This window comes from Momordica charantia (genome assembly GCF_013281855.1).
Source record: "Momordica charantia cultivar OHB3-1 chromosome 10 unlocalized genomic scaffold, Mcharantia_2.0 BLBB01000010.1, whole genome shotgun sequence".
Lineage (NCBI taxonomy): Eukaryota > Viridiplantae > Streptophyta > Magnoliopsida > Cucurbitales > Cucurbitaceae > Momordica > Momordica charantia.
In genome coordinates, this window is record NW_028275158.1 from 15,375,146 (window position 1) to 15,387,238 (window position 12,093).

Sequence of the window (12,093 nt, forward strand, 5' to 3'; positions counted from 1 at the left end):
GATAGATTGCAAGCCATGGTCCAATCCGCTGGGACCGATGATGTTAAGGAGGGTGACGTATTCGACTCGAAGAAGGAACTAGTTATGAAAATGCATTTACTTGCATTGCGGAAGAACTTTCAGTTTCGAGTGAAGAAGTCTACGCCGGAACTATACTTGCTGCGATGCATCGATCCTACTTGCACGTGGCGACTTAGAGCCACTGAGATTAGAGATTGCAACCTGTTTAAGATAAAGAAATATATCGCAGTCCACTCTAAGTGCAATGGTGCCGTTATAAAACAGGATCATCATCAGGAGAAAAGTTGGGTGGTCGGTCATGTAGTACGATCAAAGTTTACTGATGTTTCTCGCACGTACAGGCCGAAGGACATCATGCAAGATATTCGTGAGGAGTACGGTGTAAATATGAGTTACGACAAGGCCTGGCGTTCGAGCGAAGAAGCACTCCGACTTATCAGAGGGGATCCAGCTTCATCGTACGGGCTACTACCCACTTATGGGGAAGCCGTGAAAATCATGAATCCAGGTACTATATTTGAATTGGAGTTGGATGATAGCAAGTACTTCAAATATGTCTTCATGGCCATGGGTCAATCAATTAGAGGTTTTATGTGTTGCATTCGACCAGTTTTGGTTATTGACGGGGCACACCTTAAAGGGAAGTACGGAGGTGTATTACTAACTACTTCTGCTGTTGATGCGAATAACCAAATATACCCAGTTGCTTTTGCAATAGTCGGGAGTGAGAGCGTCGCATCATGGGTATGGTTTATGACTCAATTGAAGAGTGTTGTCGACACCGTTCAGAATTTGGTCTTCATTTCTGATCGACATGCCGCCATTTGTAAAGCGATTGATGAGGTATTTCCTACTGCATTTCATTGCTTTTGTATCCATCATCTAAAGATGAACTTGCTGGCCAAATTTAAAACGCCCGCGTTGGAGGAATTATTTTTTAAGGCTGCTAAGGCATTTCGCGAGTCATATTTCAATGAGAACTGGGTCCAACTGTGCGCACACCTAGGAGTGAGGGAATATCTGGAAGCTATAGGAAAGGAACGATGGGCTCGCTGCTTTCAGACGAAACTAAAATACTCACAAATGACCACCAATATTGCAGAGTCCGTTAATGCCCTTTTCAGGCATGCACGTAAGTTGCCAGTCACCGCATTACTTGATCATATCAGAGGTGTGTTGCAGAGGTGGTTCTACGAACATCGGACGCTTGCTTCTTCACGTCAGAGTACGTTGTCTGACTACGCAGAGGAAATGATTGCCAAATCTTCGGATAATGCATGGAGACACATTGTTATGAACATCGACCAGTTTAATTTTGAGGTACGCAACGGGAACCTCAATGGTGACGTTGACTTGCAATCGCAGACGTGTACTTGTCGGGAGTTCGATTATTTTAAAGTCTCGTGCTCTCATGCTATTGCTGCAGCCAGTTCTCGTAGCATAAATCCGTACACACTATGCGATGAGGCGTACACGGTCAACAGCTGGATGTTGGCATATGCAGAACCAATATTTCCAGTGGGTTCGTCCTCAACATGGAAGAGTTCTCCGGGGTTTGTGAATATCGATGTTCAACCACCGAAGAAGGTCGTTAGGGTTGGACGGCGACAGACGGTGAGGATTCCTTCCACAGGCGAGGTCCGTCCACCGCGCAAGTGCAGTCGATGTGGTACGTCGGGGCACAATCGTAAAACTTGTCGCGAACCACTAAATACTGTGTAGCAATATTATGGCTATTTACGTTGTAATATGTAGACATTTATGTACCTCAAACAAAAATTTATTAGAAGGACTAATACATTGTATTTTGGTAGATATGAATAGGTTGCTTGTACCGCAAGTAAGAATCCATGCACATGCATGAACAATAGGTTGCTATTCTTTCATATATGATTACAAACGTGTTTTATGTTATGTTACTGTTCATCAGTGACTACAGCTAAAAATAAGTATGCTAAAACAAATTATGATAGGTCATATTTTGGTCGGGGGAAAAAATCGATACAAAGAATAATTAGAACTAAAAAAAGGGTCTGCGAGCCCATATTTGTACAGCATATTGACGACGAAATAAAGAAAAGTTACTTTGAGTCAAAGTGTCCATCTTTGACCCAGTTACATCGTACTCGAAAAATCTAACACAAAATATGCCGCAATCTGTGAACCCGACTTGCTAAGGTACAGTACGTCTTCGGACCCTCCACGGCACCGTGGGCAGGTTAGGCCGAACTGCGAGCATCCCGCTCCAATGAAGAATCGCCGGGATTATCGTGCACATTGGCTTGAGCGCCTTCTCGAGATCATCCAACGGGGTGATCGACTGCAGTGAGTCCCATACGGTTAAATCACCCTCCACAAGATCAATCCCGATCATGACCCAGTGGTTGCCGCCAATATTCATCGGCGTGTACACGATATCGGCCTCGCTCCATGGGGTGTCGTAGTCTGATTGTCGACCAAGGACGTACCGAAAGATGGTACGCTCTTGCCTCCAATCATACGTACATTTCGACGGTAGGACACCCGGCTTCATAGCTGCATATGGCCCGTCTGTTCGTTGTAGCAAGTTCTGCAAAAAAAAACCCCCACAAACGTCATTCACGTATCGAAGTAATATCGTTCGTTACATGGGTGAAAGGTAAGCCGAACTTACGGATAGAAGTACGTCGCCTATTGCGAATCGCACGCGCAATAGATGTTTACACTTCTCAACCTTCCTCGCTGTTAACATCATGAGCGAGTCGATATACTGCATGTGACATTATATAAAGTATAAGTCTATAATTAAAAACAACTTTGCTGCTTCTAAACTTCACTAACCTCGGCGTTGAGTTGAAACTCAGGATCCAGGAGCAGGCCAAACCAACTCTTGTATTTGATCCCGACGGACGTTGAACGGGAATTGCCGTCGGTTGATGGGTCGTCCATCCATTTCTGGAACCCCTCGTCCAGGAGCGGTGGGATGGGGCATGTAGGGTCGTACGCTTGAACTTTGATACCACGTTGGCCGGTGGGCGTGTATATGGCCCGCAACTTCCACGGATATTTCCTCTTCCGAAGACCCTGGCCAAGTGGGCCTTCAATAAACTCAGGTTCAACCTGTAACAAGTATAAAAGAAGTTCAATACAAGACTTAATGACGTTGGAGTTGGAGTTGGACGTTGGAGTTACCTTAACAACGGTCAGGTGTGGAGTTCCTCCATGTGATAAGGGTAGGGGTCGACTTTCTGTCCTATCAGTTTGCTTTCTCGGTGGCCTTACGGGTTGCGGTGTCGGTACGTTAACCATCTGCCCCTTACTTGCCTCCCCGTCACTGGCGCACTTACCTAGAGTAAGATCCTAAAAATGGACGAACATTTGCTTTAAGTAAATAAAGTTAGGTTAACGTAAAAAAGTTAGTATCATTACAGAAATACCTCAATTACGTCGACCGGACTAGGGTGGCCACTTCGGACCTCCTGGGTAGCTCCAACAATGGTAGGAGCGTGATCCATCTCCACGCCACTCTCGGTGACGTCGGCGAGTTCTTCACAATTCTTCGGATCCTCGTCCATCCTCGGCTCGTCCCCTGTCTTTGGCTCTTCCCCTGTCTTCGGATCCTCATCCATGTCCATATCCTCCTCGTTACGCCCATTCGGATCACGTCCGCCCGAAGAACCATCCTGATCCAGCCCACCGCCCCTTCTATCATATTTATTCTGGCCCTTCGACATAACCTACGTAATAAAAATTATAAATATACGGATGTGAACAAAAAAATCAGATAATACAATAACCCTTACCTTTGTTAGCCTTTTCATAAACTTCTTTATGTCCTTTATGTCAGTCGTCATGCCCGTCAGAGTTGTCTCAATGGTCGTCACTCTGTCGCCGAGCCTCCGCAGCTCACGACTCCACTTATGCTTCGACCTCTTCTTCTTCTTCTCCGTCCCTTTCTGTGGCAACAATTGATCCTGTCCTCCATCGGTCCCAATAATATCTGCTGTTACATGATCAACCACTGGGGAAGCATCCTTTGCTACATCATCGAGCTCAACTGGATCCCCAACCTCACCAGTAACGGGAGACTTCTGAGCGGTGGAAGTAGTAGCCAGTGGTTCTGTAGCAAGTTCTGTGGGTGCAGGAGGTCCGACAGGGGCCACTGGTGGATGCATAACGCGAGCCATGTGCTGTCGTTCGACATCAGTCGCCTCCAAACGAACTACAACCTTCGACTGTATAACACAAATAGTTAGGTCAATTTTAATATTAAATACTAAAAACAATAAGAACATGTTGTACTCACCTTGACGTTCTCGAAGACCTCTCGCTCCAAAACATTAAAAGCACGCGAATAGGTGCAGGACCATCTAAGTAGACGAAGAATAGCATCGTCATTCAGCCTCAATGCTACTCGAGTCGACAAGGTTGATATTGTCTCGTATGCCCAAACCTGCAGTCACGTCAAGTTAGACTCTACGGTATTTCACAGGTACATAAATATATAATAAATTACATTTAAATTTCACTAACCTGAAAAGCGTATGGAAACCCATACAAGCTATACATCTCAACATGGCTCGAGTCCATAGCGACCTTCTGTTTGTACGCCTCGACCTTGTCCTTCAGAGCGTTCTTCAAGCTCCAGAGAGTCCTTTCAAAAATCATTGAACTCCAGTCATAATTACAGAAAACTTCCCACCGATCCACAATCCCAAGGAGGCTCGTGTCCATTTTCTGCTTCCTTTCCTTGCCCATCATGGCAAGCTCTATGAAGTACACTATAGCAATCTTCACAGCGTCCTCGTCATTTTCGAATGTGTGTTCTAAAAAAATTTTCTCCAACTCCGAACACTTCACACTCGCCTTGTCTTGAAAATACAGAATTCTAAGTCTCCGGTTACGAACATCCTCATCTACCCTATTCATGGTGTGTCTAAGACCGGTTATTAGGTCGAACTCCCGCTTCCCAAAAGAGACCCTATTCCCGAATAGGTTAAAGCTAATGAGGTCGTCTCTAGGTTCCTCCACCTCTCTAAGCAACAGGTGATGGAGCAACGGACCGTTAAATACAACGTTCATCCCTAAAATCGGACCAAAACATGTTTGACTGAACATGTCTAACTAAGAGGGAGTTAACCTAGCCTTAAGACGAGAAGAGGTTTTCCCTACGTGAGCGAGATTTGACAGCACGGTCGGGAACCAATCGTCTTGGTTGATCTTAAGTGTCATATCCATGTCTCCTGTAACAAAACAAAACAATATTGCTTAAAAACGGACCGGGTTGAAGCCTGGGATGGAATCCAGAAAGTCGAAGTACAAGATATAGTCTTTCTGGATTCCATCTCGGGCCTCGTCCCGGTCCATTTCGAACCGGGATGAGTCCCAAGATGGAATCCAGAAAGAAGGATGGACTTTCTGGAATCCATCTTGGGACTCATCCCGGTTCGAAATGGACCGGGACGAGGCCCGAGATGGAATCCAGAAAGAAGGATGGACCTTCTGGAATCCATCTTGGGACTCATCCCGATCCATTTCGAACCGGGATGAGGCCCGAGATGGAATCCAGAAAGTCCATCCTTTTGGAATGGACTTTCAGGGTTTCATCCCGGTCCTAAATCCACCGGGCTTAAAGCCGAGATGGAACCCTGAAAGTCAAAAATTAAAACAAAACAATGGAAGCAACAATAAATCAAACTTCATAATAACCTTGGCTACTTCAGATAGAGCTGAAGGTTGAAATCATTCACACCCACGCAAAGAACGAAGAAAAAAAAGGAAGAAAATCATTCACAATAAGATCGCGAGTTCGAAAGAAAAATTACATCAATTAGGGAAGGGGGAAAGCTCTGATAGAGACGAAGTGAGGGAGACGAAGAAGAAACGACGGAGATGAACTTTCTTGTTGTGAGGGAGAGACCGGGATGAAGACTGGGTTGGACAACGAGATAGTGAATGAGGGAGGGGAAGGAACGAGACAGGGAGGGAAAGGAGGGGAGGGCTGGGTTTGATTTCTTTTTTTAAATTGAGGGTAACTTGGTAATTTTAGTTATTGAAATGGGTCAAAAATCCCAATTTCCCACCCCTTACTCCCTTAGTACTATTATTTCTATTTAATGCATATTTTGCTAATTAAATTTTATGTGATTTACTAGTTTTCTCATGGACAATTTATAAATTTTATATGAATTACTAGTTTTTCATAGACAATTTACAGATTAAAGGATTTGAGAAGATTTCATTACGTTGTTTAATTTGATAAAATTGAATTCAACCCATGCATGCCTGTCTAATAATTTTTGTATTACTTTTTCATTTATTTTAAAACTTAAAAGGCAAGATAAGAACAAGACATAGGGAACTCCCCTAACTTGAAAAAGGCCAAAATAGTAAAATTGTGTTGAAAGAACTTGTTGCTAGATTTTTACTAATATCAACCAATGAATTAAAAAGGTAACTGAACTTTTTCACTAAACTACCAAGAAAGAAACTTCACCTCCAAAAAAGACAAAGGAATGGAAGTAGCAAATCCAAATTGCTCACTCGGTTTGAGTAAAGAGAGTCATATTACATAAAAAAGTCATGGCAGCAAAGGCAACATACATAATAAGGGTGGTGAGAGATCCTGCGCCTCCCATCCTGTCCAAGTGAAGGATTCAATTTCAGAATCGATGAAGCCAGCCCCAGCAATTCAAAGTCTCGATCTACGATGATGCAGGTTCGGAAGATGTTGAAGATGGAGCAGACACTAAAGGAATCGATCCCAGTGGTGCTGAACCTGAAGATGCTCCTCCATGGGACTGGGGGGCAGAGCCTGGTGATGCAGGATGCTGCTGATATTGCTGGTTGCCTGGAGGGGGCTGGGGCTGGTGCTGGGGCGGGGGTGGCATGCTCGAATGATAAGGAGGATATGGTGGATAATGTTGTACGTACCCATATGGCGGATAAAATTGCTGTTGATATTGTGGAGGTGGGGGTGGGTGCATTGCATGATATGGAGGAAATTGATGTCCCTGTTGGTGTTGTTTCTCTGAACCGGGTCTAGTCTCGGTTGATCCTGCAGGTCCATTAGGGGGTGCCCCTGCATCATGAGTCGAAACCAGAGCTCCCATTCTTTGAGGGTCCATTGATGGGTAGAATGCTCTCTCCTGCTGAGGTGGTGGTGGTGGAATATTGAAGTAGTGCATAGTTTGAGGTTGATCATGAGTTCCCGGAGGGTGTAACTGGCTGTGCTGCTGCTGTGAGATAACTGCTCGTGGCAACATTCCACTGTGAGCCACTGCTGCTTGCTTCGCTTCATCAGAACCTTCTGTCTCTAGTTTTGGCGCTTGCGGTCTACCCCACATCAATTTCAACCTGAGGCCCTTTATTACCAGCTTGTTAGAAAGCTCTTCAGCAGCCTTCTCTGCACCTTCTCTGGTGGTGTAGGTTACAAATGCGCATGCTCGCTGTAGTACCATTCTGATGGATTCAATTTCACCATGAGCGTAAAAGTTGTCCCGAAGATCTTGCTCGGTGACTCGAGCATCTAGACCGCCCACATACAAGGTTCTAATACTCTCATCCTCTGGCGGTTCTAGAGAAGGCATTTCTCCAGCCTTGTTAAGAAGCTTCAGTGCAACTGGATCATTAACCCTGAGGAATTAGAAAAGAAAGAAATCTCATGAGTAATACATCCGTGCAGTATTGTCAATCATTCAAATTTAGATGGGGATTCCTTGCAGAAGGATGTTCATTTGATAAAAGGCACATGCAATCGAATGTGAGAATGAAATTTAGCTCAGTCATCCATTTCAGTTCTATATTCGGCAGCTCAGCCCTTAAGATAATCCAGAGCATCTGGTTACTCAATGCAATGTAACATCTAACCGATTTTCTCAATGAAAGGACGATTTATAAATCCTACCAAACAAAAAGTACCAGAAAAAAAGTGCATAGCAACTGTAGTCCTATATATCCGAACAGAGACGTGTGTACCTCCTAATCTGAGACATCAATCTCTAGTACACAGACAAACGAACTCCTATTTTGAACTAGGATTTTGCATTCCATCAATTTAAACAAAGAGTCACCATTATGTGTAAGTAAGTATCATACAAATGTCGAGGCCTTCATGAAAGAGGGAACGTCCAGGAAAATGTCGAAGGTAAGCAATCCCCAAGCAAACAAAACCCTTGCATTCCCCAGGACAAGTGAAACGAATACTATGCAATCACTATATATTATTTATTTGATAAACAGATATATGTAATCTCAAATAATACTAGAAATTAAAATTTAAACAATGATCAATTTTTAGGATATCTAAAAATTAGGTAATTATCTAAAACAATAATGAAGTTTCAAATGCTAATATTTATGTAAATACAATTGTTTCTCATCTAAAAACAATCAAGAGAATGATTGCAAATAACATGCTGTTGATAGAGAGACAAAGGTAGTATTTCTGTCAATACAATTGTTTCTGATCTAAAAATAATCAAGACAACGATTGTAAATAAAAGGTTATTGATAGAGAAAGACAATAGTAGCCTGATGGAGGAAAAGGTGGTTCTATCCAGTGAAAGAGGACTGCAGTTTTGTGTTCTAATTAAAGAGAAGAAATAAAAGTCGGAATTCAAAATGCTCTGCATGCATAAAATAGAGGGCAAAGCAACCTAACAACAAAAAAAGGTGCAGAAATTAAAGTAGCTAGCACTAAAAGTAGATTTTTTAACCAATGGCCACTTGTAGGTAAGAACGAATTATCCCCATTTTTCAATACATAATTACTTTGGGAAAACTATACTTCATATGATATATAGCTAAGTCTAAAATATGGAACCAAATGCAAGATGATGACTGTAAAAAAGATCATAGAGAAATGTGGGTGACAAAGATCAAACACACTAGCTAATCATTCAACGGGAATAAGTCCACCATACCCATAATATCGATCCTTTATATTTTGTTGGGACAACTCTCCAGTTTCAGGCATCTCATGTCTGTAAGGGCATTCAGAACCTCTAGTGCATTCACCCCTAATATAGAAACTACAAACATGTGCACGGTTCCTCTTGTAATACGGTGTAGTTCTTTGAAGCTTCAAAATAGTGTCATTTGGCCGTGCCTTACCAAATGAGGACTCATAATCTATACCAGCTCTAGCCTGCATGGTCAATATTCAACCGAATTAGCATAAAGAAAGTAAGAAACGGCATAGCTGGAAAGACCTGCTAAGCGATCAAACTGGAAGTTTATAATTACTTGAATCTTCATGAAATTTAATTCATTGTATATGTAGAACTGAAATATTTTACCATTTCTCTCAAGTTATCTCTTATTCAAATTAATAAAATCACATCTCTAATAGAGAGATTTAATATTTCTTTGTTAAAAGTTTCATCCTCCACCCTTCAAAGAAATTAAAATCTCATTCTTTTAAATGGACATGCTTCATTATATTAAAATTTAAAACTAATTAGACGTGAAAACAAAAGTGAGAGAGAAAACAATATTCCATCCATAAACTTAGTAGAACCATGTATGTCGACGTCAAAATGGAATACTGTCTGACCCAATAACCATCAGATTTTATACCCAAATGTCCATGATCTTGATTCAAATCAAGAACCTTTACCAAATATACCCAACTTGGTTACTAATATTGCTTGATCCACTTTATGCTTTTTTTTTCTTTTTTTTTTTTTTGATAAACGGGAGTTGAAGCCTTGCTCCCCTATACCCAATGGCACCTACATGCCCCAAGACCCAGACCCAGGAAACATCTTCTTCTAGATAAGCTCACCCGAAGATTTAAACTTGAGACCTCTAAGCCGGTATGTCCAAGAGGTCCCAAGCTCTTGCCAACCGACTGCTCCTGGGAGCTTATGCTTCTCTTTCTTTTTCTTTCACCTTTCTTTCTTTCATTTCTTTTGTGTGTGCGAGGTGTGGTAGCAGAGAAAAAATGCAACAAATATAACCAATGTTCTCATCCAAACAAACCATTTAAGGCACCAAACACGTAACTGAACCCTTCTCTACAACAGATCATTAGTTTATTTTCATCTTTCCAATAAGCAACACTACATTAAAGTTTCCTAGAAACTTTAGACCTTTTACCATGAGCATAATCAGAATCCAAAAATTAAAATACACCAAACTATTGAAGTAGGACTAACAAAGCAAATCCAACCAAAAGAATCTAGAATAAAATATCACTCATAAGGTTTAGCATTAAACAGTAAAAACTGTCATTTGCAGTCCCTATGATTTAGGTTTCTAATAAACTAAAACAAGATATATTGATAGAAAGAAACATATTTAAACAGTAAAAAAAGGAAGATAAGTACTGACAACGGAATTTATTGTAGAAAGAAAAATCCTATATCTAAAAGGCTTCCTTAAATGAAGTACTCTACCAGTCGTTTACGGTTTACATACTCAAATATAAAAGTGTATGTTGATACTAATATAAATTGATTGATGCATGTAGCATATCCAAAACTACAAGAAATTAACCACTATGCATGCAGATAGAAATTTTATATCATATCCAATTTGACAAAAGTTATCTACTTAAGTAATCTGAGGAATCTGACACCTTAGTCTTCATTACACTATTAGCCATATTCCATGTCCATCAAGGCTTCTAAATAGAGGGTAAAATGGTTGGGTAGTGACAATGTTTTTCTCCCTCAACATTATAAAAGATTGCACCAACAACTACAAGGAGTAACCATCCTATAATTAGAGGAAGTACTTCAGCAGAAAGTACATACCTTCCGATCATGCTCCTCGGCAAAATATTCCCTATTCACATCACTCTTCGGAATAGCATCATTGGAGTTGATAGACAGGGCAGTATCTCGAACCTGAACTGGTAAGCCATATTCAAGGTCCAAAAGGCAAACTTGACATACATTTTTTAACTTACTACATGTCTGGCAAATCTCTGTTTTCTTATATCTAGCGTCACGTCCAGGCCTCCACCTGAAAACTGTAAAGGGGCGCGTGCAAATTTTGCATTCTTTATCATAATCAGCTCTCGTCTGCATTCAGATATCACATTCAATTGATCAGAGTTACGTCCAAATCATATACTAAGCCATGAATTGCAAAAGAGCACAACTCCAGCTACCATCATCATCCACTACACTCCCACATATTTCATGCAAGTCAACATATAAAATTCATAAACAGTCAACAGAAACCATCTGGGTGGGTGTTCAAACAGAAGGACTTATTCGAAAATTTATGTGCCTAATTCAAGAACGGGATCGAAGTAACTCGCGGGGTTGGGGGTAGTTAAATAAGATAAATAATTAACGCACCATGCGAACGTAGGGGTTATCGCCGAGGCAAGATTCGCAGATGATGGGGAAATCAGAGCGTTCCCACCCATCAGCTTCCAGATCCCTCAGCAACCGATGCGCCATGGAAATCTCCAAATCACGCCGAAATGGAGAGATCTAGCAGATGATTTCGGTTTGTAGAGTTAATTTGTTGCTGAAGGTGAGGGGACATGCTGATCTGCTGCTACCATGGGAGAACTGAGAGTGGGGTGGAGATGGAAGGCAAGAGATCTTAGACGAACGAAAGAAGAAACTAGGGATTAGAGGAACGCCGTATGACTGCTAGGGTTTCTCGTTCTGTAAAAATAGACCGAATCCAATATTTTTTCAGGTGTCCAAAATTTTCAATATATCCGACCAAATCGTCCGGTTGTAGTGATTCGGTTCGGTTGTTTGTTTACCGGTTTTTAATCACCGTTGCCTCGTTGAATATGGGTCGGTGCAAACAGGATTTGATTACTTTATTTGGATTCAGCCATATTTTTAAGGAGTACTATTTTAACAAAAGCACATTATATTTTAAATTTTTCAATCAGACAAGTTACATGAATGGGGAATATGCAAGGATGGAAGGAAAATGGCATAACTTACTTGGTCATAATTTAAAATATATATATATATATATATATATATATATATATATATATAAATTACACAATCTTTTTGTAGTTTTAATCTTATTTTTTCTCTTGAATTCTTATAATTATTAGTAGTTTTAATCCTTTTTTTCCTCTTGAATTCTTATAATTAAATTATTATA

At 41.2% G+C, this 12,093-nt stretch overlaps 2 protein-coding genes across 2 annotated transcripts; both read right to left on the bottom strand.

Moving 5' to 3' along the window:
• Positions 1–2,019: 2,019 nt before the first annotated feature.
• On the bottom strand, positions 2,020–5,237 carry LOC148208651 (uncharacterized). Its single transcript, XM_088118941.1, has 8 exons — positions 4,534–5,237; positions 4,307–4,453; positions 3,804–4,235; positions 3,438–3,737; positions 3,193–3,360; positions 2,842–3,120; positions 2,675–2,770; positions 2,020–2,590 (listed from the first exon to the last, which is right to left on the bottom strand). Exons 1-8 carry the CDS (start codon positions 5,116–5,118, stop codon positions 2,195–2,197), a joined length of 2,403 nt encoding a protein of 800 aa, XP_087975067.1. The 5' UTR covers positions 5,119–5,237; the 3' UTR covers positions 2,020–2,194.
• Positions 5,238–6,516: 1,279 nt separating this feature from the next.
• Positions 6,517–11,655, bottom strand: LOC111022136 (zinc finger CCCH domain-containing protein 40). The gene is made up of 4 exons (XM_022299301.2): positions 11,313–11,655; positions 10,761–11,030; positions 8,925–9,148; positions 6,517–7,635 (listed from the first exon to the last, which is right to left on the bottom strand). Exons 1-4 carry the CDS (start codon positions 11,415–11,417, stop codon positions 6,705–6,707), a joined length of 1,530 nt encoding a protein of 509 aa, XP_022154993.2. The 5' UTR covers positions 11,418–11,655; the 3' UTR covers positions 6,517–6,704.
• Between the last annotated feature and the right edge of the window lie 438 nt (positions 11,656–12,093).

Excerpts from the sequence above, each read along its gene's own strand:
- LOC148208651 (XM_088118941.1), bottom strand. The coding sequence starts at position 5,118 with ATGTTCAGTCAAACATGTTTTGGTCCGATTTTAGGGATGAACGTTGTA. Across the intron at positions 3,738-3,803 it reads TTATGAAAAGGCTAACAAAG|GTTATGTCGAAGGGCCAGAA; the intron begins GTAAGGGTTATT and ends TTTATTACGTAG. Across the intron at positions 3,361-3,437 it reads GTCCGGTCGACGTAATTGAG|GATCTTACTCTAGGTAAGTG; the intron begins GTATTTCTGTAA and ends GTCCATTTTTAG.
- LOC111022136 (XM_022299301.2), bottom strand. The coding sequence starts at position 11,417 with ATGGCGCATCGGTTGCTGAGGGATCTGGAAGCTGATGGGTGGGAACGC. Across the intron at positions 11,031-11,312 it reads ATAACCCCTACGTTCGCATG|ACGAGAGCTGATTATGATAA; the intron begins GTGCGTTAATTA and ends ATCTGAATGCAG. Across the intron at positions 7,636-8,924 it reads ATAAAGGATCGATATTATGG|GGTTAATGATCCAGTTGCAC; the intron begins GTATGGTGGACT and ends CTAATTCCTCAG.